At 50.8% G+C, this 21,003-nt stretch overlaps 1 protein-coding gene across 4 annotated transcripts in view; it reads left to right on the plus strand.

Annotated features, from left to right (window-relative positions):
* The window catches only part of KIAA1109 (KIAA1109 ortholog), a 121,145-nt gene that overhangs the window by 68,145 nt on the left and 31,997 nt on the right, over positions 1-21,003 (plus strand). For all 4 annotated transcript variants that reach the window (XM_036031782.1, XM_036031781.1, XM_036031783.1 and 1 more), the window contains 12 exons: positions 1,764-1,814; positions 5,401-5,607; positions 6,989-7,227; positions 11,107-11,351; positions 11,972-12,077; positions 12,706-12,803; positions 13,524-13,709; positions 14,672-14,840; positions 15,903-16,114; positions 17,377-17,575; positions 19,952-20,011; positions 20,762-20,988. In XM_036031782.1, coding sequence (XP_035887675.1) covers positions 1,764-1,814; positions 5,401-5,607; positions 6,989-7,227; positions 11,107-11,351; positions 11,972-12,077; positions 12,706-12,803; positions 13,524-13,709; positions 14,672-14,840; positions 15,903-16,114; positions 17,377-17,575; positions 19,952-20,011; positions 20,762-20,988 — 1,999 coding nt within the window. The remainder of the gene's footprint in view (positions 1-1,763; positions 1,815-5,400; positions 5,608-6,988; positions 7,228-11,106; positions 11,352-11,971; positions 12,078-12,705; positions 12,804-13,523; positions 13,710-14,671; positions 14,841-15,902; positions 16,115-17,376; positions 17,576-19,951; positions 20,012-20,761; positions 20,989-21,003) is intronic.

The raw sequence follows: 21,003 nt of genomic DNA on the forward strand, positions 1-21,003 counted from the left end.
GGCTGGGTGCTGCGGCTTTGCGGGAAATGGGAGACCCGTGGGCTGTAAACCTCACTCCCTCCGAGTCTAGGTATCTGTGTACTCAGTGTTCCAGGGACTGCGGTTCTGCCGTTGGGAATATCACCCCATGAAATGTTCTCAGAAAAATGATTTTTTTCCTCTTTAAAGCTGTTTTTACTACCTCACTTCCCCCCTAAAACATTGATTCCTGGGGCAGTGTAAGGCTGTGTATCAGGAAAAGTGATTACAGTACAAATTTTGGTTGAACATATGAGATGCAAAAGCTCACACAAATAGGTAAATGAAATTACAGTCGAAGGATGCAGACTCTCTCGATTTTATGTTAAACAGCTATTACCCATATTCATGCTGGGATTTAAAACTTCCTCTTGCCACTTTTGCCTTGAGATAATTTACCAGCAGTGCCCATGAGCCCTTCTCACTGTGCAGGTGAGCTCCTTATATGCCGCTTACCTTCCATGGCACTTCCTTCTGGCCCTGTGTCCTCTCCCTATGAACCCTGCTCCTGGATCTGTTCAGAGCCACTCTGAGAGCGATCACCTGTGCACACGGTAGTCAGGCCACCCCTCCGTCACCAGTCCCTGAAACCGCGGACTCGGTGCATGCCACGTGGTGGATGTTCCCAGCTGCCTTTCAGTGGAGCAGCTGCATCTTGTGATCACAAAACATGGATAGGTCAGGTTTTGAGATTTTGCTCTTAAGGTTATAACTAGTTATTGTTGTCCTACTGTGGTCCCAGGAAGCTCCTGTCATGGCCTCTTTACTGAGCAAGGAGCAGATTTGGTTCAGTATTATAAAAGTTAAATATTAGTCGTAGATTGACTAGTTACAGGCATATTCATAGTATTTTAAACATGGGTAATGTGACAGCTGTCTTGGGGAACATTTCCTGAAGGGGACGTGTAAGCCTTGCCGGGCAGTTTGGACTTGTAACCTCAGAACCAAGGAGAACACATTTCGTTCCCGTAGCTGGGAGACGTGACAAGCCCTTTCCTGACCACGCCTGTGGGAGAGGGGCTGTCACGCAACCACTGCACCCTTCAGAGCGCCTGCTGTGGGCCAGGAGCCTCTCAGAGGTTACTTCCCATTCTCTGACCCAGGGCGGGTTCATCCCCACTGCCCACCAGCACACTGAGATTCGCCAGGACCCAAGGGTTTGCCTAAAATGCTGCTTTCCTGGCTGCTGGCCCTGCTGCTTTTGCAGAGTCACCTCCAACCCGGGCTCCATGGCCCCTGGGCTGTGAGCGGGAGCACCCAGCCCCTCCCTCTTCCGAAGGGAACTGGGTCTGTGGCTGTCCCTCCTGTCGTGTCTCCCAAGTCCCACTGCACCTCATGTCTCCGTGGTCTGCCAGCTCTGCGGAGACTGACATGCACAGTCTCTGAGCTCGCAAATCAGAGTTATAAAACGGATTTTTAGTAATACTAGATGGTTGATTGTCTTTCTTTTTACAAAAAAAGCAAGAAAGATCTCTTAACTTTTATGTTTAAAAAATAAAAGGTATGACTCACTGCCAGATTCTAGTAGTGTTAAGGGTTTCTGGGTTTATTCTTAGGCTTTTTATTTCCAGTTTTAATGAAAAGGAAACAACTAAAAATTTAGTTTAAAAGGTTGTTGGAAGGAAAATGTTAAAAGTGGGAAATAAAGAACTTTCCAGGTGATGGGTCATACTGTAACTGATTCATGCACGAATGCTTACCTGCATCCTTTTTGTCTCCTGCTTTCCCTGCATCTTCGTCTGTAGACTGGAGGACTTCCCTACATCTCCTACAAGCACAGCCAAACAAGAGTTTCTGTATGTCCTGTTACTCTCTTTCATGGGCTTTGTGGTCGACTTAGTATTGCATAGTTTTAGAGATAATGTTACCTGCATGGCTGTGAGTGTGTGTAGTTAGTTACTATCATGTAGTTTCAATGTAGACTCTGTTGTAGATTAAGGTTACTGGCGTTCCAGGAGAACGCACGGGCAAGAGCCGCCTTTTAGGCGGGCTGCTCTTAAGGTTTATGCTATCACACGTCCTTATTCACGTTCGACGTGATGGCAGAAGCTAAAGTGTTTCGCTTTGCGAAAGATTTTCCACTAACTGCATAAGTAGTTATTAAAACGCCAACACTGAAAACGCCTACGCATCTCAACCTTATAATTCTGACTGTTCAGAGGAGGAGCGTGTTCTGCTCCCCTGACGGACTCTGTGTGTGGCTGTCTCTGCGTGTGCTTCGGTGTTTGGGTGTGTTGTGGCAGTGGGCTGTACTGAGCGCCGGATTTGGGGCGTTCGTCACGGGAGTCTTCCCGCCACGGCAGACAGATGTGTTACTTGGCACTGGCTGTCTCCTTGGACGTTTCCTGTAAAATCTGAACGTGCCGAGTGAATGTGTGAATCTGCGTATTGTGTTCCCCGGTGGTAAGGGGGTGAGAGCGTAAGAGCATGACAGTGTCACACCTGGTGACGTTCGTTTCATGCGTATTGGTAACAGGCCATAGACAGAATGTCAGTTACCAGCCCTTTGTTGGGGTTGATGGGATGGATATCATTTATCAGCCAAGTAAAAATACTAATAAAGAATAAATGCACTCATATTAGAGAAAGGATTGTTTTCTAGAAATCACTCTTCCCCGTCAGTGTCATCTTCGCAGATACTGAAAACAACCTGACTGCACGTTGGTAGTCGCAGTAGCTGAAGAGGGCTCATTGTGTCCCTTCTGTCACTGAGTCATCTGGGTGTGCAGCCAGAACAATCAACAGCTACGTGACTTTAAAAGACGGTGCTTTTAAGTGGCTGAAGGTGACGTTTCCATCCATTCAGCCGTTACTGGTCACCCATTGTGTCCTGGGCCCCATGTCTGGCTCAGAGGTGTGACCGCAAGCGCGGGGGAGGTGACTCCTCAGTGACACCACTCTCAGGCCACGCCCCCCTCCTCTCGGGTTTCCCGCTGAGAAAGTTAACAGGGGAGGCACAGTTGCCGAACGGGAAAGAAAGTTCCAGTGGCTTTCAAGAGTTGAGTAAACAGCCTGTGGTCAGAGCACTCCAGGCCCCAGCGCACAGCTGGAGCGGGGCCGGCAGCGTGAATCAGCCCGGCTCCGTGTCCTGCCCCTCAGGCCTGGGCGCCGATGCCCACAGGGAGCGGTGGGCCGGGGTGGGGGTGGGGCAGGGAGACCCCGGCGAGAATCCTCCTCGAGTCGTCCTCTCGCCCTTTGCATGGGCAGGGGCACCGGGCCCTACCTCGAAGGCCCCGCTGCCTGGACGCAGGCGGGAGGCACCGTGGCCACAGCAGTGAGGCTCGCTGTGGGGCCAGGGGGCCGGACTCACTGTCAGGGAGTTCTGCAGCGCCCCCATCCCTCGCCACGAACTTCTCATGCTGATGAGGCTCGCCTCGTCTTCTCCTTAGAGGAGCGTCCATCGTGCCTTTGCCCTGCAGAAGCCTTATGCACACGGCATGTTCCAGCTCACGTGGTGGTTCTCCCCAAAGAGCGGACTACACTTAGGAGTCGGCAGCTCTTCTGGCGGCTTGCGAAGTGCGTGGTTCCTCACCCTGGGCCTCTGACCCCTCTGACGAGAGTCGCTCAGGTGTCCTCGCCGTTTCTGGCCCAGTGTGATGAAAGTGGGACCCGCACGTCCTCCTCCGGCGGCAGGCGGCACCACCCCCGTGGGCGCGGTGGGCGCGGTGGGTGCGTGGCGAAGACCGCACGTAGCCCGAGTCCCTGACAGCAGCATTTCCACCAGAAATGCCACGGCGGGGTCCACAGCAGCAGAGCGGTCAGCCCATCAGCCTCCATCCTGGCTGTGGCGCACGGTTGGAAACCCAGTGTCAGGGACGTGCTCACCTGGTCCAAAGTAATAGGCGAGCGGAGTGCCATCGATGACGAGGGTAAAGCGGTGAGATCGCCCTTCTTGACCGTGGTGATGACGAGACAGACTCTTTGTCAGCGTGTGTCGAGTGGCGTTCGGCAGGGGGTGCGGTTTACAAGTAGAAAGCCGCTTGCGCTGTAGCGTTGTGGGAGTGCGTTCCGGCTGATGCTGAAACTGAGTTCAAAGTGAAGTGTCGTGGATGACTAACAGTTGCTTTATTTATTATAACACGTCAGAAAGGATTCAAGATTCAGTGACGAGTCGGCCCCCAGACCTGGGTCAGGCCTTCGTGCTGGCCGGACCAAGTCCGCAGAACACTCTTTCTCCTTCTAGTCAGTGATAGTCGCTGGGAAATGGTCACCGTTGCAGACGAAAGCAGTTTAGTTCTCTGTAGCCACTTGCGAGTTTTATAAAGGACCTGGATCGCACCACCTGTAACCAATCCAGACCTCTGACACAGCCACCCTCGGCCTCTCAGGGCTCCGTCTCACAGGCGTTCCGTGTGGTGGCTGAGTCCTTAGGCCCTCGAGACTGCAAACAAACGCTCGGTGAGCCCTCTCAGCCTCAGCGGAGAGAAGCCTGTGAACCCACAGGGGTTGGCACGGAGTTGCGTTTTGTGTGTTGTGCTAAATCGACTCATCTTCAGGCATCCTTGCCCGTTTGAAAGATAGTGTTCAAGTCAGAAGCGGGCCTTTCCGGGGGCAGCTCACCGAGGGGAGCCTGTCCCCAGTGTCACATTGCCTAGTGGGGCACTGTCACATGTCCCTCCATGCGTGGGGCCTCCCTGGGCTGTCGGCGTGAGTCCCCAGCCACCGTGGGCAGCCTCGTCCTTCTGCCGTTCTTCCTTCTGCTCGTTCATTTCACGCCCTCCAGGGAGCGCTGGTCACGCTGAGGGCGCTGTTGCAGCCCCCGGGGAGAGGGGACAGGAGACCCGGGCAGCGCAGCACCTTCTCACCGAGGCGCAGTGACCCCTCCTGGGTGGGACTTCCGCGCCTCTCCATCACTCACTGGCAGTAGAAAGTCCAAGTTAATGTCTTCCTTTGTGCTGACTCCTCTCAATGTATTTTAATGTACTAGGTGATTATTAATTTCCTCGATTTGATTTTAGGAAATACATTGAGCATTTTTATCTTTTCATAGTCAGTGTCTGTGTTTTCTTAGTGGTTGTACACGGTTCCCAAAAATAGGTTGGAGGAGAAAATGGAGTTCTAAGTAGAGAAAAAATGGAAATGGAGTTTTGTGTGTTGTGTGCATGTAATGTGTCAGTGTTCATGCGTTTACTTGCGTGTGATCACAGACCTTTATTAAAATAGAGTATTTGCTGTGTCCAGCGAACATTGTAAGATAAATGTATTTCAGTATTTTTTAGGATACTTATTTCTTCAATAAATGATTTAGACGCATGAGAAACCTAAACTCGGTTAGTTCAGTGAGTGATTTAACAGCACTTGTCTTGCTCTCTGAGCTACCACTGTGTGCAAGCTCTCCCTGCGCCGGGCCGTGCTCTAACGGCGCTCCGTCTCTGTGGCCAGGACCGTCGTGAAGTGCAGCATCGCCAAGTCCCAGGCGCTGTACAGCGCCCAGCGGGGCCTGAAGACCAGCAACGCCGCCGTGCTCCGCGTGGGCGCCGTCAGCGTCAACATCCCGCAGCACCCCGCCACCCTGCACAGCATGATGGTCCGCAGCTCTCACCAGCTGTCGAAGCAGATCTCCGACCTCATCAGACAGCCCTCCACTGTGTAAGCCCCGCCGTCGGGCCCTCCCTGCCGCGTGAGCGGGAGTGGGGGGGCAGGCTTCACCCACACGGCGACCTGGTGGGAGTGGGGCCCCTGGGAAGCAGGCAGGCGTGTTTGTGGGTAATCCTGGGCGTCACCTGGTGACACGTCACGGCTGCCCTTGTCAGTGTGCCCTGCTGCTCAAAGCTGAAGGGGCCCTGGCGCCGTGTGGGCACCGTGAGGGGCGCTAACGACACAGAGCAAACCGACAAGTTCTCGGACTCTGTCGGTCCCTGTGTGCCTTTAGTTCACAGACACGCGTGACTGCATGGGTGCCCGGGAGCTCAGTGGCCATTGGTGCCCCGTGCACCGTTTTGTGCCGCCCTTCCTGTGAAGGCAGGACGGGATCCTGCCCGCGAGCGTTGTAAAGGGCAGCGGTCAGGGCCTCGGTGCGCTGGCCTTCCTCCCCTGGGCCACAGCCCCTGTTCGTGGGGCTGCACTGCCGACTCCGTGGTTCCCGAAGCTGTAGCTGGTGAGCAGCCAAGAAAAATAGGTGTTACTTGTGTTTCCTCTCCCATAGCCTCTGAGGTAAAACACCAGCAGAGAAAACAGTGTGTCTGCTGATGGTGTCCTGAACCAGTGACTTTTCCAACTGTTCTGGCTAGACCTTCAGTTCTAATACATTAATTCACACGTGAAGTTGCCTGAGTAGTAGTAATTTGAATGCTTCTCCTGCTGATGGAATTTGGAATCCAGAATGTGCACGTGAGCCTTAATATGAAATACCCTGAGCAGTGCTCCTTAGCACGCGGTGTGGCCCGACTAGGCTGTGACAGTTACGGAGTGAGACTCGGGAGCCAGGCTGGCCGAGTCCATGTCCTGGTTTCCTCACTTTCCGGCTGCGCTTCTTCACGTGCAAAGTGGAGGTGACGGTGTCTGCTCAGAGGGTTCCGTGAGATACACGGACACGTGCTCCAAAACATGCGGCACTCGGGAGAGCCCCTGGCACACGTAAGCACCCGGTTCTCGTGGGTGTTGGCGGTGGCTGTGTTCTCAGGCGCGGGCGCGGCAGTCACGGCCACAGCGGTGCTGATCCTCCCGTCAGCAGCAGAGAGCAGCACGCCGCAGGCGGGGGTCCGAATCAGACCCCTGAGTCTAGAGCCCAGTTTCACGTCGGCGACAGGAAGGACCTTGGTGGTAGTACAGTGTTGCAGTTTATCGTGGTGTTGCTCCTGTTGGTTCACTGCTCTGGGTCATCGGTTTTCAGTGGCTGTTTCCAGGAGTGTGAGCTGCGTTAGGAAGAAAATGTCTGTTCACAGTGTGTTTTTCATTGAGAACTCCAGTAACTTCACATAATAACACAAGATACACTTCTGTATCTTTTTTATTTATTCTTGCTTTGTAGCCCACAGCCAGTAAAAGAAGATATTGCAACCCCCCTGCCTTCCGAAAAAACCCCGACGAGCGTGAATCAGACGCCTATAGAAACAAACGAGTTCCCGCAGCTGCCAGAAGGCCTGGAGAAGAAGCCGCTGGTCCTCAAGTTCAGCACCATGCTGGACGGCATCGCCATCGGGGCCGCGCTGCTGCCCTCCCTGCGGGCCGAGTACAAGACGGGCCGCATGCGGAGCCACGGGATGACAGGTAGCGTCCGCCGGCCCCCTGCCTCGGGTGCGCACGGGTCGCGGGGTCAGCAGCCGTTCGACGAAGGGGCCGATTTGGCTTCGTAGCTGTTGCATGAAAATTTAAATAGTTTTAGTCAAGGTACTCTTAAATGTCATCAGTGACGTTCCTGAGCCGAGTAAAAACCATGGGTCCCCTCACCGATGAGCACGGTGGCCCGGCTGTCGTCTGGAGTCTTCAGGCGTCGTTGCTCTGACCTGACGTGAGGCCGGAGAGGCTTCTGCCCCGTCAGTTCCCGCGGCTTGAACGGGCGCCGTCAGCCCCGATTAGCGGTCGCCTGACTCCTCCAGATAGCTGCTTCTGTGCGGCGTTGTGGTCCTCGCGTTCCTGCCCCGGAATTCTTTGCTGGTACACGTTTATCCTAGAATGTGTCACATACACAGGTTAAGTTTATGTGCGCAGTTGAAGGAATAGTAAAGAACTGGAACTTACCGGTTCGTTACACACCTGGAAGTTAGAAAGCACCCGCACTGGCAGTCGCCTTCGGGGGATGCTGCCACCAGCAGGCGGCTCCCCCGGCTGCTCGGGGGCGCCCACTGTCGTGAACTTCCCCTCCCGTTCCTTGGCTTCCTGTGCAGTCTCGCACACGCGCGCGCACACACACACACACTCATGAGCGACCGCGAGTCTGCCGCTGCCTCTTTTGAACTCCATTTACACGGAATCCCGTTGACATTTTTTTAACTCGGAGTATTTTTTTGCTGTCCATTTTGTGTAAGGTTCGTCTGTTCACGTATCTGATGTTCATTCATTTTTCTCTGAAATATAGTAGTTCTCTAAGTGATTGTACCACAGCTGACGTGTCCACTCTGCCACTGAGGGGCCTCTGGCCCATTTTGCGTTTTTGCTCTTCCAGTTGGTCTCACGTCCACGCCCCAGGTGTGGTTTCCTGGGGTGTGTGTTAGGGGTGGTGAGACTGGGGTGAACGTTCCCTCCCTTCCCCGAGGAGAGCAGGGAACCCCAGTGCTGGGCCCGCCAGCACTGCCTCCTGCAGGCGGGGCTTGAGTCCCCGCCTGGCAGCTGTGGCACTGTGTTCCACGGCGGCTGGAGTCCCCCTGCAGGGGTTACCCACGAACCTGGGGTTGTAAGTGTGATTTCTTACACGGAACTCCTGTTGACGGTTCTTGTTTGTCTGCTGCCCATTTTACCGTGGAGTCACTTGTGTTTTCTTGGCTCACAGGAACTCCTTATGTGTTCCGTTTGTTAGCCCTTTGACTCTGTGTGTTTAACGTGCACCGTCACCCGGCCAGGGGCTCATCATTTCACTCCGAGTCATTGTTTGATCGGCAGACACTAATTTCAGTGTGGCTGAGTTTACCATTGTTTTCCTCTGTCGTGTGCATTTTTATGTCTTAAATGCTGCTCTTCCCAGGATCATGAAAATATTCTGCATTTCCTACTAAATGTTTTGAAGTTCTCCTTTTTATATTTTTAGTCTGTATGGAAATGGTTTTCTTAAACTCGGGTGTGGAGGCAGCGGTCCGGGCAACCAGCCACCTCCGCACCCGGGCAGGCTGACCTGGCTCCACTCCCCGGGGCTCAGCTCAGGCTGCCGCCTGCCGGCCGCTTGTGCTCACGCTCGAGGGTCAGCCCCGGGGCTCGGCTCTGTGTCCCGGGGCTTTCGGCTCCAGTGCTGCCCTGCTCCCCGACTTCCCCTTCTTTCGGGAGCTCTGGTGGTTATTTTTGTCCGTGCTCTTCATGCACATCTTACAGTCTTTTGTCAAGTTCTCTGAAAACAGCCTGTTTGGATTTTTATAGGAACTTAATCGAATCCTTAGATTTACTTGGGGAAAATTGATGATACTGAGAATTGGTACAATATTTAACCCTTCAGTTCCCGAATATGTCTATTTTTCTGTGTCTTTAGGTTTTCTTTATTGTTTTTCTACAAAGCTAAAAATTTTTCTGCCTAAGGCTTTTGTGCACCTTTTGCAAGGTTATTTACTTAGATCCTTCGTTACTGAACGTGGTGGTGGTAGTTATTGCGAGTGGTATACTTTGTAAAATGGCACTTTTTAAACTGTTTGGTGGTCATGTGTACAAATGCACTTGACCATTTTATGTTAATTTTATACTTGGCAACCACATTAAACCTCGTTATTGCTAATAAGATTCTATGGAGTTTACCACATAGACATTCATTCTGTGTGTAAATAATACTTGAGTTTCTTTCTTTCCAGGATTTTTGCCCTTTTTTTCTTTTTCTCGTCTTATGTACTTCTACTATAATGTTCAGCAAGAGGAATGTTACAGGCGCCCTTTCCTACTACAGTTTTTCAAGGAAGTCAATATTTTGCCAATGCATATGATGTTTACTGTAGGATTTTGCTTGGTTCTCTTTATTGGGTTAAGAATATTTCTATTTCTAGTGTGCTAAGGCTTTCCATGAAGACTGATTGGAAAATATTGTCAGATACTTTTTTCTGCATCTGTGAAATTAAAACATTTTTCTCCTTTATTCTGTTAATAGGATAAGTTTCATTAACACTTTTAAAAACATTCATGTACGTACTCATATATGAGTGCATGCATGTGCCTTTCTATGCGTATGTCCTTCCTCCTGCCCCTAGCACGTGAGGCCTTCTGTAGGGGAGGGGTTGGCCCGGCATCCACATCTTTGTGTCGCTGGAAACAGACACCCTGCCGGTGTCCCGGGGCCGGCGGAGTCGGCAGCGTCAGGCCCGCAGACGTGGGGGCGGCAGTGAGGTGCCTCTTGGTTGCTTACTCAGGGCGACCCTGGAATACGAGGGTCAGCAGGAGCGGCAGGCGGAAAGCCAGTGAGGCCGTTCTGGACTTGGAGGATACAGGTGTCCAGGAGCAAGCGAACGTATTGTTAAATTCCCAGATGGGCCAGACCCGTGATTCTTCTTGAGATGCAGCAGAGGGACCAGAGCAGCTGAATGATGGCTGCACTTGTACAGGGTGGTCCGAGGCTCAGGGTGTGGCTGGCAGTGGTCCCTGTACTTGGTGACCCTGGTGGTGGTGGTAGCAGTGGCAGCTCCTGCGGTGGCCAGCCCCCCCCCCCCCCGGCCCCCGAGCGGCCTGCCGTGGCAGTCTGGGCACGTGCCTGGCGGGGTGGGGAGCACAGCCGTCAGAGCCGCCGGGACCTCTCGGGCCCGCACAGTGGCACCAGCGGGTGGAGAGCCCCTCCGTGTGTGGCTGACTCAGTCCCAGTGCAGACCTCACTGTGGGGTGAGTGAACGTGGCGAGGGGGACAGGAGGAGGTGACCGTTCATAGTATTTGAGAATGACTGATTTCTGGCACAGCTGAGGGCACTGGGACTATATGATCGTAATGTTTTGTGCTTGTATACCTATGTATGTACGCGTGATAGTCTGCTCAGCCGTGTTGGAGCGGGGAGAGCTGGCGGTACACAGGACACTCGGCAGCGGCACGTGTGTGCACAGGACACGGTGTGTGTGACAGTCGGTGATAAATTCTGATTTTAGTGGGATGTCTGCTGCTGCTTAGTGCACTTCTGTTGCACCTGACTTGCTTGTTGTACCTCTTCTGCAAAAAGAGTAACTGCTCTTCCTTCTCCTCTGTGAAACGAAGGGCGTTGGTAAGGGTTTCTCTGGCACCTGACACGTGTTGGGCCCCAGCGGGCTCCGTGGATGCTTCTTCCAGGCCTGACGACGCTGACTGACTGGCCCTCTGTAGCACCTGTAGACGGTTTTAGAGACAGGAAGCACTCTACCTGTCTTTGGAAACAGCATTCCAAATCTCTCCACGCAGGTTTGGGGGATGCATGCGTTTTTCCTAGGCGCCACTGTGGACAGAGCAGGGAACACGCGTGTGAACGAGCTCCTGAGCGAAGCAGCGTTTCTCCCTTCTCGCAGGCGCGCAGACCAGGTTTACGTTTGAGCTGCCCAATCACAGACTGCGTTTCACCTCCAAAGTCTCTGCCACGGACATGTCGACCATCCCCCCCTCTGCCAGCCTGAACCTGCCCCCGGTGACCATGTCCGGGAAGTACGTGATGGAGGAGCACGACAGCTATTCCGACCAGGTGTGGAGCATCGACGAGCTGCCCACCAAGCAGGGCTACTACCTGCAGGGGAACTACCTGCGCTGCGTGGCAGAGGTACGCTCACCTTGTCATTTCTTACTCTTCGTAGTTAGGCGTCTTCAGGCTTTAGGTGTACCGAAATATGTGGTGACCCCAGCTGTTAAGGCAAATCGTTAAATCATTTATTCTACAGAATTCTGTACCAGATCTGGTGTGGGTGTGCATGCATGTCTGTCTTCTTGTGGGTTACTGAAACGTGTTTGAGTTTGTTATTTCTTACGTTGGGTTTCACATCCATCTGTGCAGTATTTTCGTGGTTCATTCTATTATGATGGTGTTTGCTCCTCGCTCTAACGATACAGCAGTGGTCATTAAAAATAAATACTGCTCTAGACAAAATTTCAGCTTCGAAATTGGCAGGTTACATAATTAAGGAATAATTTTTATTATTTTCAAATGATTTCTTACACCTTATTGGCTACTGTCATTTATTTTAAATTGGGGGAATGGCCCATAATAGGTCAGTGACGTATGGGGGAATCTGGATATTTTTAACCCTTCTTCAGGGTATTGATGTCAAAGAGCATGTGGGTAATCGTTGGCTCCGGAGCTGGGGATCACTTATGTGAGCGAGAGATGTATCCGAAACTCTCCAGGCAGTAGCGTTAACCCCGCACCCCGCCTCTCTTTGCCAGGTTGGTTCTTTTGAGCACAACCTCACAACCGACCTTCTGAACCACCTGGTGTTCGTGCAGAAAGTGTTCATGAAGGAAGTCAACGAAGTGATACAGAAAGTCTCTGGTGAGCCGACCTGTCCCTGCATGGTGTGGGACACCGGGCAGTGGGTAGCCCTCCCTGTGGGTTGCGTGGGGCCTGGAGTCTGGGAATGAGCACTGGCCCGGCGTCTGGGTGGGACTGGGCAGGACCCCCTGCACACCAGGTGCACCTGCCCTGGCTTCCCTGCCTGCAGGCGCCTTTGCTGATTGCTTTTGTCATGTGTAATGTATACGTCCATGGTTTATGAAACAAAGCAAAATTTGCTGGTTTTTCTCCACCTTTAGTTTTTTTTTTTTGGTTCTTTCATTTGTAGCACATCTAAATATAAACAACAAAGTTTGAGTTTGTGATTAAAGAAATTAGTTTACGGTTTTTGCTTCAGATAAATTTTCTGAAGTGTGTAGTCACGTGTGGTCGACTTACACGGGCAGTGTTTTAATTCAGTCCTTGTAGGACGCTCTGCGCAGCGTGTGTGTGCGCAGCTTCGTCCCGGCCTTGCAGGCGCCCGCCTCTGTGAGCCGGACCTGCTCCAGAGCTTGGGCGGACGCTCGGGGAAGACGAGTGTTTTGGGGGTGTCCAGTGCACGGCATAGTTGGTGGTGGTCCTTTAAAGAAGCGGCCCCTCACCCTCGACCGTGTCTCGCCTCCTGCAGGCGGGGAGCAGCCGATTCCTCTCTGGAACGAGCACGAGGGCACCGCGGATGGGGATAAGCCCAAGATCCTCCTCTACTCCCTCAACCTGCAGTTCAAGGTGACGCGGGGAGGCTGGCGCTGCCCTCGGGAGCGTGTGCCTGGTGAACCAGGGCGCGCTTGCTGCAGGAGACGCACGCGATACGTAAACGTGCCAGATAGAGCCCAGAGGTGACCCGTGTCCACTCAGAAAAGCTCTGGCAAGCGTGTGGATGTCCTGTAGGGCCTCGCTGTGTTTGCGAAGGTCTTTTCAGTGTGCCTGTGTGCACGTCTGAAAAGCCTCGGGTGCCTTTCCGTGCAGACCATTCAGATCAACCTTATCTTCTTGAACGGCCGTACTGTATACGTATACATTTGCAACAATTTACTCCCTTCTGTTAACATGTTATTTTTTTAAAATAATTGCTCTTATCAATTGCAAGAGATATTTTGTGCATTTGTCCAATTAACAGTAGTATCTTAATAGAAAACCTTCATATTTCTAATATTTAAGACATTAATGTTCTTAAAAATTATTTAAACTGAATGGTTACTTAATTGTAATGTATTTCACCCATAAACAGTTTAGATTTTAAATACAAAATACTGAAATCAAATTTAGTAGCTAAAAAGTCCCTACTAATGAGAGATCAAAGACTATTGGCAGTTTTATCTGTTTGTTAGACACCTTGTACATGTTTTAAAGCACCCTGTTTGATTTATCATGCACTGAAAGGCTTCACTTGAGCTGGTGGCACTGTTGCTTCAAGGCTCTTGTCTCCTTCTCCCCCGAATCTGCCAGGGCATTCAGGTAACGGCCACGACCCCGTCAATGCGGGCCGTGAGGTTCGAAACTGGGCTGATCGAACTGGAACTTTCGAACCGGCTCCAAACCAAAGCCTCTCCAGGAAGCAGCAGCTACCTGAAACTGTTCGGTAAATGCCAAGTGGACTTGAATCTGGCGTTGGGACAGATTGTCAAACATCAGGTGAGTGCAGAGTGTGCTGACATCAGCACTGTGGCTTTGAACTTGTGCACATCAGGTTTACCTACTCTAAATATCACTGTATTTATTAAGTATCACATATAGTTATGCTAACATTTCTGATTGAAAATTGTAATGAAAACTTATTTATGAAGGCCTTTGCAATCTTACCTGGGTATTTCATCGAGTACTTTGGTGGTCTATTGTTAGAGTTTCGTGCAAATATAGTCACATGAAAACTTAAGCCGGTATCTTCTTAAATACTTCCTTATTTTCTCTTCATTTCATTAAACATTATCCTTATTTCTTAGTGCTTTGTGCTAACATTGATGAGTTCTTACAATGTCACTAAGCTTCTTAGCTACATTATAGTATTAGCAAGTTTTGCATACCATAATGCTAAACATGTCTTTTTATGTTTACACACACACGTACACATTGATCAGACTCTGTTTTATAAAAATTAATATTCACAGATCATGGGGCCTTTTTGTTGTTTTATTGTTGGACATTATGTAAATTTTAGCCTTTTCCCTTCTGTGAGTTGAAAAACTGATTAAATGAATACCACAGTTTCACAGTTGAATGTCTCTATTAAAGAATACGTGGTGGGAATAAATGAACAAAAGTTTTTTTGTCATTCCTAGAAAACCAATCATTTGTCCAAATAAAAATATTTTGAGAGGAGCGAGTATCTAATTATCTTGAAACATGTAATATTTTGCCATTCAGAGTGTGGACCTCACCCTAGGTTTTATGTGAACTTGATGTTTGACTTTATAGTCACTTCTTAAAAACCCACTCATGTTGTGTATGAGGTTCGGGTGTTTGTGGTATAGAATATAAATTGGGGAAAATGTACTATAGTTGTTTTGGTGCACAAAACCAATAATGTTGTTAAAAAACTTTAGTTTCTCTTATTAAAATGTTTTTCATTATTTGCTTTTCTTGAACTTTTAATTTAGGTTTATGAGGAAGCTGGGTCTGATTTTCATCAAGTTGCCTATTTTAAAACCAGAATCGGATTGCGAAACGCCCTCCGAGAAGAAATCAGTGGGTCTTCGGACAGGGAGGCCGTGCTCATCACCCTGAACAGGCCGATCGTGTATGCGCAGCCCGTGGCCTTCGACAGAGGTGAGGCCAGGCAGGAGGGCTGAGGCCAGGCAGGGGGGCGGTCCCACTGACGGTCCCCCGCAGCTCCCGGTGCGAGCGCTGGGAGGGACAGCTGGCTGTCCCCTGAAGCTGCGGTGTGGGCATCGCAGGAGGCTCTTGCTTGTTCCCTTCAGTTTTTAGAGTCACTTTACTTTGTAAAATTATTTGCTAAGATTTTTGGTCTGGCAAACCAGTGCACCTGTTTGTTTGGTATCGTCTTTATCGCTTGTTCTCTAACATTTTTTGCTTTTTGGTCTAGAAGTGCGGTCTGAAGTCTCCTGCTCTCCCGGGACTCTCAGTTCAGTGGGTGGAGCAGGGCGGACTCTGGGGCATTGGAGATCATGTTCTAGGCCCCTAGGGGGCCTCGGCCCTGTCCTGTGCCGCGTAGAGGGTCACCAGTTGTTCAGATTGGACTTGGAGCTGGGAGTTCACGGGGAGACGGGAAATGAGAGCTGCTCTCCCTTGCCTCTGCACCCCGACCTGGAGCAGCCCCTGGCGTGGGCAGCCAGAACCAACTCAGGATCTGCCAAACGGGAGAGCCTGATGACGAGGGTGCGCGAGCACAGGGGTCTCCGAACACGCAGCAGCAGCAGCATTCACAGAGGAGATCATGGGGACTGAGGCTGAACGATGGGGAGGGCCTGGTCAGTGCAAACTGGCTCACTGTTTGGGAGGCGTGTTTCGGAAGTAACAGAGAGCCATGTAGGCAGCCCCTGAAGATTCAGTTGGTGGCGGGCACTGGCTGCTTGTCTCTTGGCCAGGAAAGTGCCCGTGGGCGGTGTCGTGGGTAACTTTTTGTTTTGCTGAATCAGTGAACGGACCTGGATTGCGTCTTCCTTCTGCCGTTTTGTAGTTGTCTGCTTCCTGCTTCCTTTTTTTCATTTGTCAAGCAGACTATATCCTCTTGGATTCTTTCCAATTCTAACGTTACGATTTCCTGGGAGTAATTTTACGTTTGTCTGTGGGAGTTTGCAGCTGTTGAGGTTTACTTGCTATACAGCTTTGACTCCAACTGTGTTTCCGTCCTGCCTTCATCGTGAACAGCGGTGCTGTTCTGGCTGAACTACAAGGCTGCCTACGATAACTGGAACGAGCAGCGGATGGCTCTGCATAAGGACATCCACATGGCCACGAAGGAGGTGGTGGACATGCTTCCCGGAATCCAGCAGACCTCCGCCCAGGCCTTCGGGACGCTCTTCCTGCAGCTCACGGTCAACGACCTGGGGATCTGCCTGCCAATCACAAACGCGGCACAGGTACGGACCGAGCCAGGCAGTCCTCCTGTCCTTTCTAGGGCCGTAGTGCGCCACAGTGCATTTGCCTAGGAGAACAGTTTCTAATCTCAGCCTCGTAAACAGCAGGTACGATTGAACTTCCCCAGGGACTCTTCATTCATTCGAACCCCCCGAGATCTGTCTCTGATGGCTCTGCTGGGCCTCTGGACAGGGATAACATTAACACCGTCTCAAAGCCCCTCATTCGACCTTGACCACGAAGCATCTTAGTTTTCAGAATCTTTTTATTGTTCTTGTTTGTAACCAAAGAAGGCTTTGGCATACACTTGTTAATAAAATAGAAACAGAAGAACATTTAACAGTAGTACTTAATAACATTTACTAATCTCATCTTAAAAAGGGTGGGAAATTTCAAAGTGCTTTTAAACTGATATTTAATGGTGATGAAACTTCCAAGTTATATGTGCACCTGGATAAAGCAAGAATTTTTTCCTCAGCCCTGGCTGGCGTGGCTCAGTGGTTTGAGCGCAAGCCTGCAAACCAAAGAGTCGCTGGTTGGATTCCCAGTCAGGGCACGTGCCTGGGTTGCAGGCCAGGTCCCCAGCAGGAGGCACTGGAGAGGCAACCACACTGATGTTTCTCTCACTCTCTTTCTCCTTCCCCTCTCTAAAAATAAATAAGTAAAATTTTTAAACAAAAAGGATTATAAAAAATAGAATCTTTTCTTCATAATTTGGGACTACTTCTCAGAAATACATATTTGCACACTCATGTGCCTGAGAGAGAAGAAGGCTATTAAAACCCTGTCAGACCAAGAAGTTGCAATTACAACAAGAGCAGATGCCTATATTTTACTGTTGTAATTTGTCTTAAATGGCCTGTAAGCAGTTACTGAGTGAATTTATCCTCCAGTATTTTGTTTGGACAGCCATGTTGAGAAAAGCTCTGGGTGGAGGACTGGCACATGGACAGGTCTCTGGGGGCCGCTCACACCCAGGCTGGTGATGCGCTTGAGGATGCATGCTCCTCACAACGAAATCAGAAGCTTGAGTTAGAAAAGTAGACAGTTAGCTTTTTGCAAGTTTATTTAAAAAATATACGTGGAAATGCATTTCACTTGAGCAAGCTGATTTTTACAAGTAGGCATCTTTGTCGGCTGCTCTTTAATGGAGCTTTCTGGGCTTGACCCTTTACGGGTTTCGGCTCTTACGAACCCTACGAGACTCTCCAAGTGTAAACAGCTATCACCTTTTGTCTCGCTGCTTCCCTAATGCGTCCGGCAGTCCAATCACGCCGGGGACCTCGACGCCGGCTCTGCCCTGGTGCTGACCATCGAGAGCACCCTCATCACGGCCTGCTCCTCGGAGTCCCTGGTCAGCAAGGGGCACTTCAAAAACTTCTGTATCCGCTTCGCCGACGGCTTTGAGACGTCGTGGGACGACTGGAAGCCGGAAGTGCGTGGGGACCTCGTGATGAACGCCTGTGAGTGTCGTCTGTTTTCTGTGCGCGGGGTGGGCCTTTGAAAAATGAGAAACGAAAACAAGAAACCACAACCTTGTGTCTTCACCTGTGAAAGGATGCTCAGAGGTGGGAATGTTACTGGGCTTTGTAAAAGGAGGGCTGTTTCTGTTTTAAAACACGGGTCATGTCTGTGGGGAACCGCAGCCTTCTGCAGTGCCAGCCCGTGAGCCACGCAGCCCTTCTTGTTGACGGCTCGGCCCTCGAAGGTGTGCTCGCTGCCTGGGCGTTCCTGCGCTGACCCCCCAGGGAGCAGGTGAAGCACCGCTCTGGGGTCTGCAGCGAACGTGTGACGCGCAGTTCCTCACGTAGCACGGAAGAGCTGTTGTGGACAGCCAGGGGTGGGGAGCCAGCCCTCGCCAGTGCCGCCGTGTCTGTGAGTGAGTCCGCACGTCCGGCGGTGTGGGGTGCAGAGCGTAAACTGCGCGGATTCCTTCGTGGATTCCTGCGCGGATTCCTGCGATCCCATAGTACTCAGCGCTGGGAGTAACCTAAGCTGTGCTCTTCTGCTATTTTGAAGGTGTCGGGGTTTATTTTATCTATTTTAATATTTTATATATTATAGCAGGATTAATAAGGCATCATTAATCTTAATAATGAAGAAAAACTATATTTGAAGAGTGAAAGATTATGAACTAAAATTTCTTAGCCAGTAAGTATACTTAGATATAACTAACATGTAATACATTTTTTTAAAAAAGAGTTGAGGCCCTGACTGGTGTGGCTTAGTGAGTTGGCAACATTCCACAAAACAAAAGGTTACTGGTTCGATTCCCAGTCGGGGCACATGCCTGGGTTGTGGGTTCAATCCCTGGTTGGGGAACATACGAGAGGCTGTTGATTGATGTTTCTCTCTCATACCAGTGTGTCTCTCCCTCGCTTTCTCCTTCCCTTCTCTTCTTTCTATAAATAAATAAATAAATAAATAAATAAATAGAATCTTAAAAAAAAATAAGAGTTGAGTATCGGGAAGAGAAATAAGAACAGTAGGAGCATACCTGAGGATTTTTTTAATACATTATTTTAAAGTTCTGCCCTAGGAAAAAGATGGTCTGGTCAAATTTCCCCTCTAATGTTTTTTTGGGAAATACAGTAAAAATTAGAATGGCCAATCTAATTTTTAGAGTGTAGGAAGAGTCCAAAGGACCATGTGAGGAGATAGTAAATCTTAGATTCTTTTCACTAACATGAACTTGGAAAAATTACATATACCGTTCACTTCCTTGGAAAGACTGCAAGCTCTCTGTCAACACGTGGGCAGCATTCGGTCACCAGAGCTTTGGAACTGTCACCCTGGACCCAGAAGGGGGGTTGGCCCCACTGGGGGATGTGTCTCTGCCGCAGAGACCGCACCCCCTGGGCGGAGTCTCTGGGCTCCGGGCTCGCCTTCAGGGGACCTCCCTCACCTTCAGGGGTCAGGGCTGCCCCTCAGCAGCTTCATGGTCCTCGTTCCTTCTCCAGGCTCTGGGTTCTGTGAACTCACAGAATCTCTAATCTTTTTAAAAAACTTTATTTTAAGAGATCCTTTGACATTTAATGGAATTGGAAATTTCACAAGTTTTTTTACCCTTTTTTTACTTACTATTTGTTCCTTTCACTTGGCCTCAGTTATGTTACTCAGATTTCCAAAGGTTCTGTTTTCATCCCAGCATTCTTAGGTTCGCGGCGGTAGCCTGGGCTTCTGTTGCTCCGAACTGTAACCGTGACTATGAGGGCTGACTGACTGTAAGGGCGAACTGGGTGGTCTTCTCCCCTGAAACAAGATCTAGTTCTTTCTTATTTTATAATTGTGTGCGAGGCACAGGTACCATATGGTTCAAGAATATAATTTAGATGTTAAAGTCATTGGCACTATCTTAAAAATAGAAACCATGTAATAGAAGTTGTTACTGAACAAATTGACCCTTTCTCCCAAAATGACGGGTCTGTGACCTTCCGCGTTGGGCAGCACGGCAGCAGCCGCCTTTCTGCAGAGCGCTGCTCATGCCTGCTGGCTCAGACTGTCACAGACTGTCACAGCACCCAGAGACTCGGGCGGGGCAGGGCAGGGGGCGAGGGGCAGTCAGCCAGACGTGGTCGCTCTGGCGAGGACGGCACAGGCAGAAGGTGGAGGCACAGCCGCAGCTGAACGCCTGCCATTATGGGTGAAATTCCAGGGATGGGAAGTTGATGCTGCCCGTCGTGGGAGGCAGCCCTGTCTCCAGGCTGGCAGCTGACGCCTAGAGACGCTCGTGGTCCTGGTTACGTTGGGTGACAGTCTTCTTTGGGTGAAAAGTTTCAGTACAGTATTTCACCTCCAGCGCACTTTCATTGCCAACCGTTCTGGGTGCTTGTGTGCAGGTGTGGTTCCCGACGGCACCTATGAAGTGTGCTCCCGGACCGCGGGACAAGCGGCGGCTGGTAGGTCCACGTTTGTGTCACTCCTGCTCCCTGTTGGGGGAGCCCCGCCTTCATGCGTGTTTTCTGCCTGTACGGTGACGGTGGGGGTGGGGGTTGGAATCTGCGAACTGATGCTGGTGTTCCCCAAACTTTACACGTGTGCACTGATCACCAGCATGTTCTTATTTAACAACTGTGAAGATAGACCGCTCATGTTCAGGGAAGACGAAGATAAATAAGGTATGCTTTCTACTCTGTAAATTTAAGTTGTAATAACGTAGTTAAGGCTCTGCAGTGTAATTAAACTATAGCGTGTGCTAAGTAGAATGAAATATAAAGTTCCAATCGCTATAGACAGTTACAGGAGGGAGAAGACGTTTCCAAACTTGGAAGGATACTAGGATCAGAGCCAGCTTCATGTCCCTGGGCCCCCGGCGGGCATGCGGCTGCCAGCCACTCAGGGCCCGGCGCCCCCGACACAGGAAGACAGAGCTCTGCAGTCCGGGGCAGGGCTCTTGCTTCGCAGCACAGACCCTCACCGGGCTGATGATTCCATTGCTCTGGCTAATGACAGGGGGACATGGCCACAGGCACTCAGCCGTGGGGCAGGATGAGGGACAGGGAGTCCCAGTCCCAGGAGCAGCTGCATCCTGGGCATCCTGGGCATCCTGGACAGTCGGGGCCGTGGGGCCGTGGCCTGCTCCACGGGCCTCTGTCCGTTTGACCCCTGAAATGTAGAATGACTTAAATGTCCCTTCTCTGTGCAAACAGAGAGCAGTAGCGCCGGAACCTGGACCCTCAATGTGCTGTGGAAGATGTGTGGGATTGACGTGCACATGGACCCCAACATCGGCAAGCGGCTGAACGCCCTGGGCAACACCCTGACCACCCTGACCGGCGAGGAGGACGTGGACGACATTGCCGACCTGAACTCCGTGAACATCGGCGACCTGTCGGACGAGGACGAAGTGGACACTATGTCTCCCACTGTCCACACTGTACGTAATGTCGCT

The sequence above is a fragment of the Phyllostomus discolor genome, chromosome 8, assembly GCF_004126475.2.
Source record: "Phyllostomus discolor isolate MPI-MPIP mPhyDis1 chromosome 8, mPhyDis1.pri.v3, whole genome shotgun sequence".
Classification (NCBI taxonomy): domain Eukaryota; kingdom Metazoa; phylum Chordata; class Mammalia; order Chiroptera; family Phyllostomidae; genus Phyllostomus; species Phyllostomus discolor.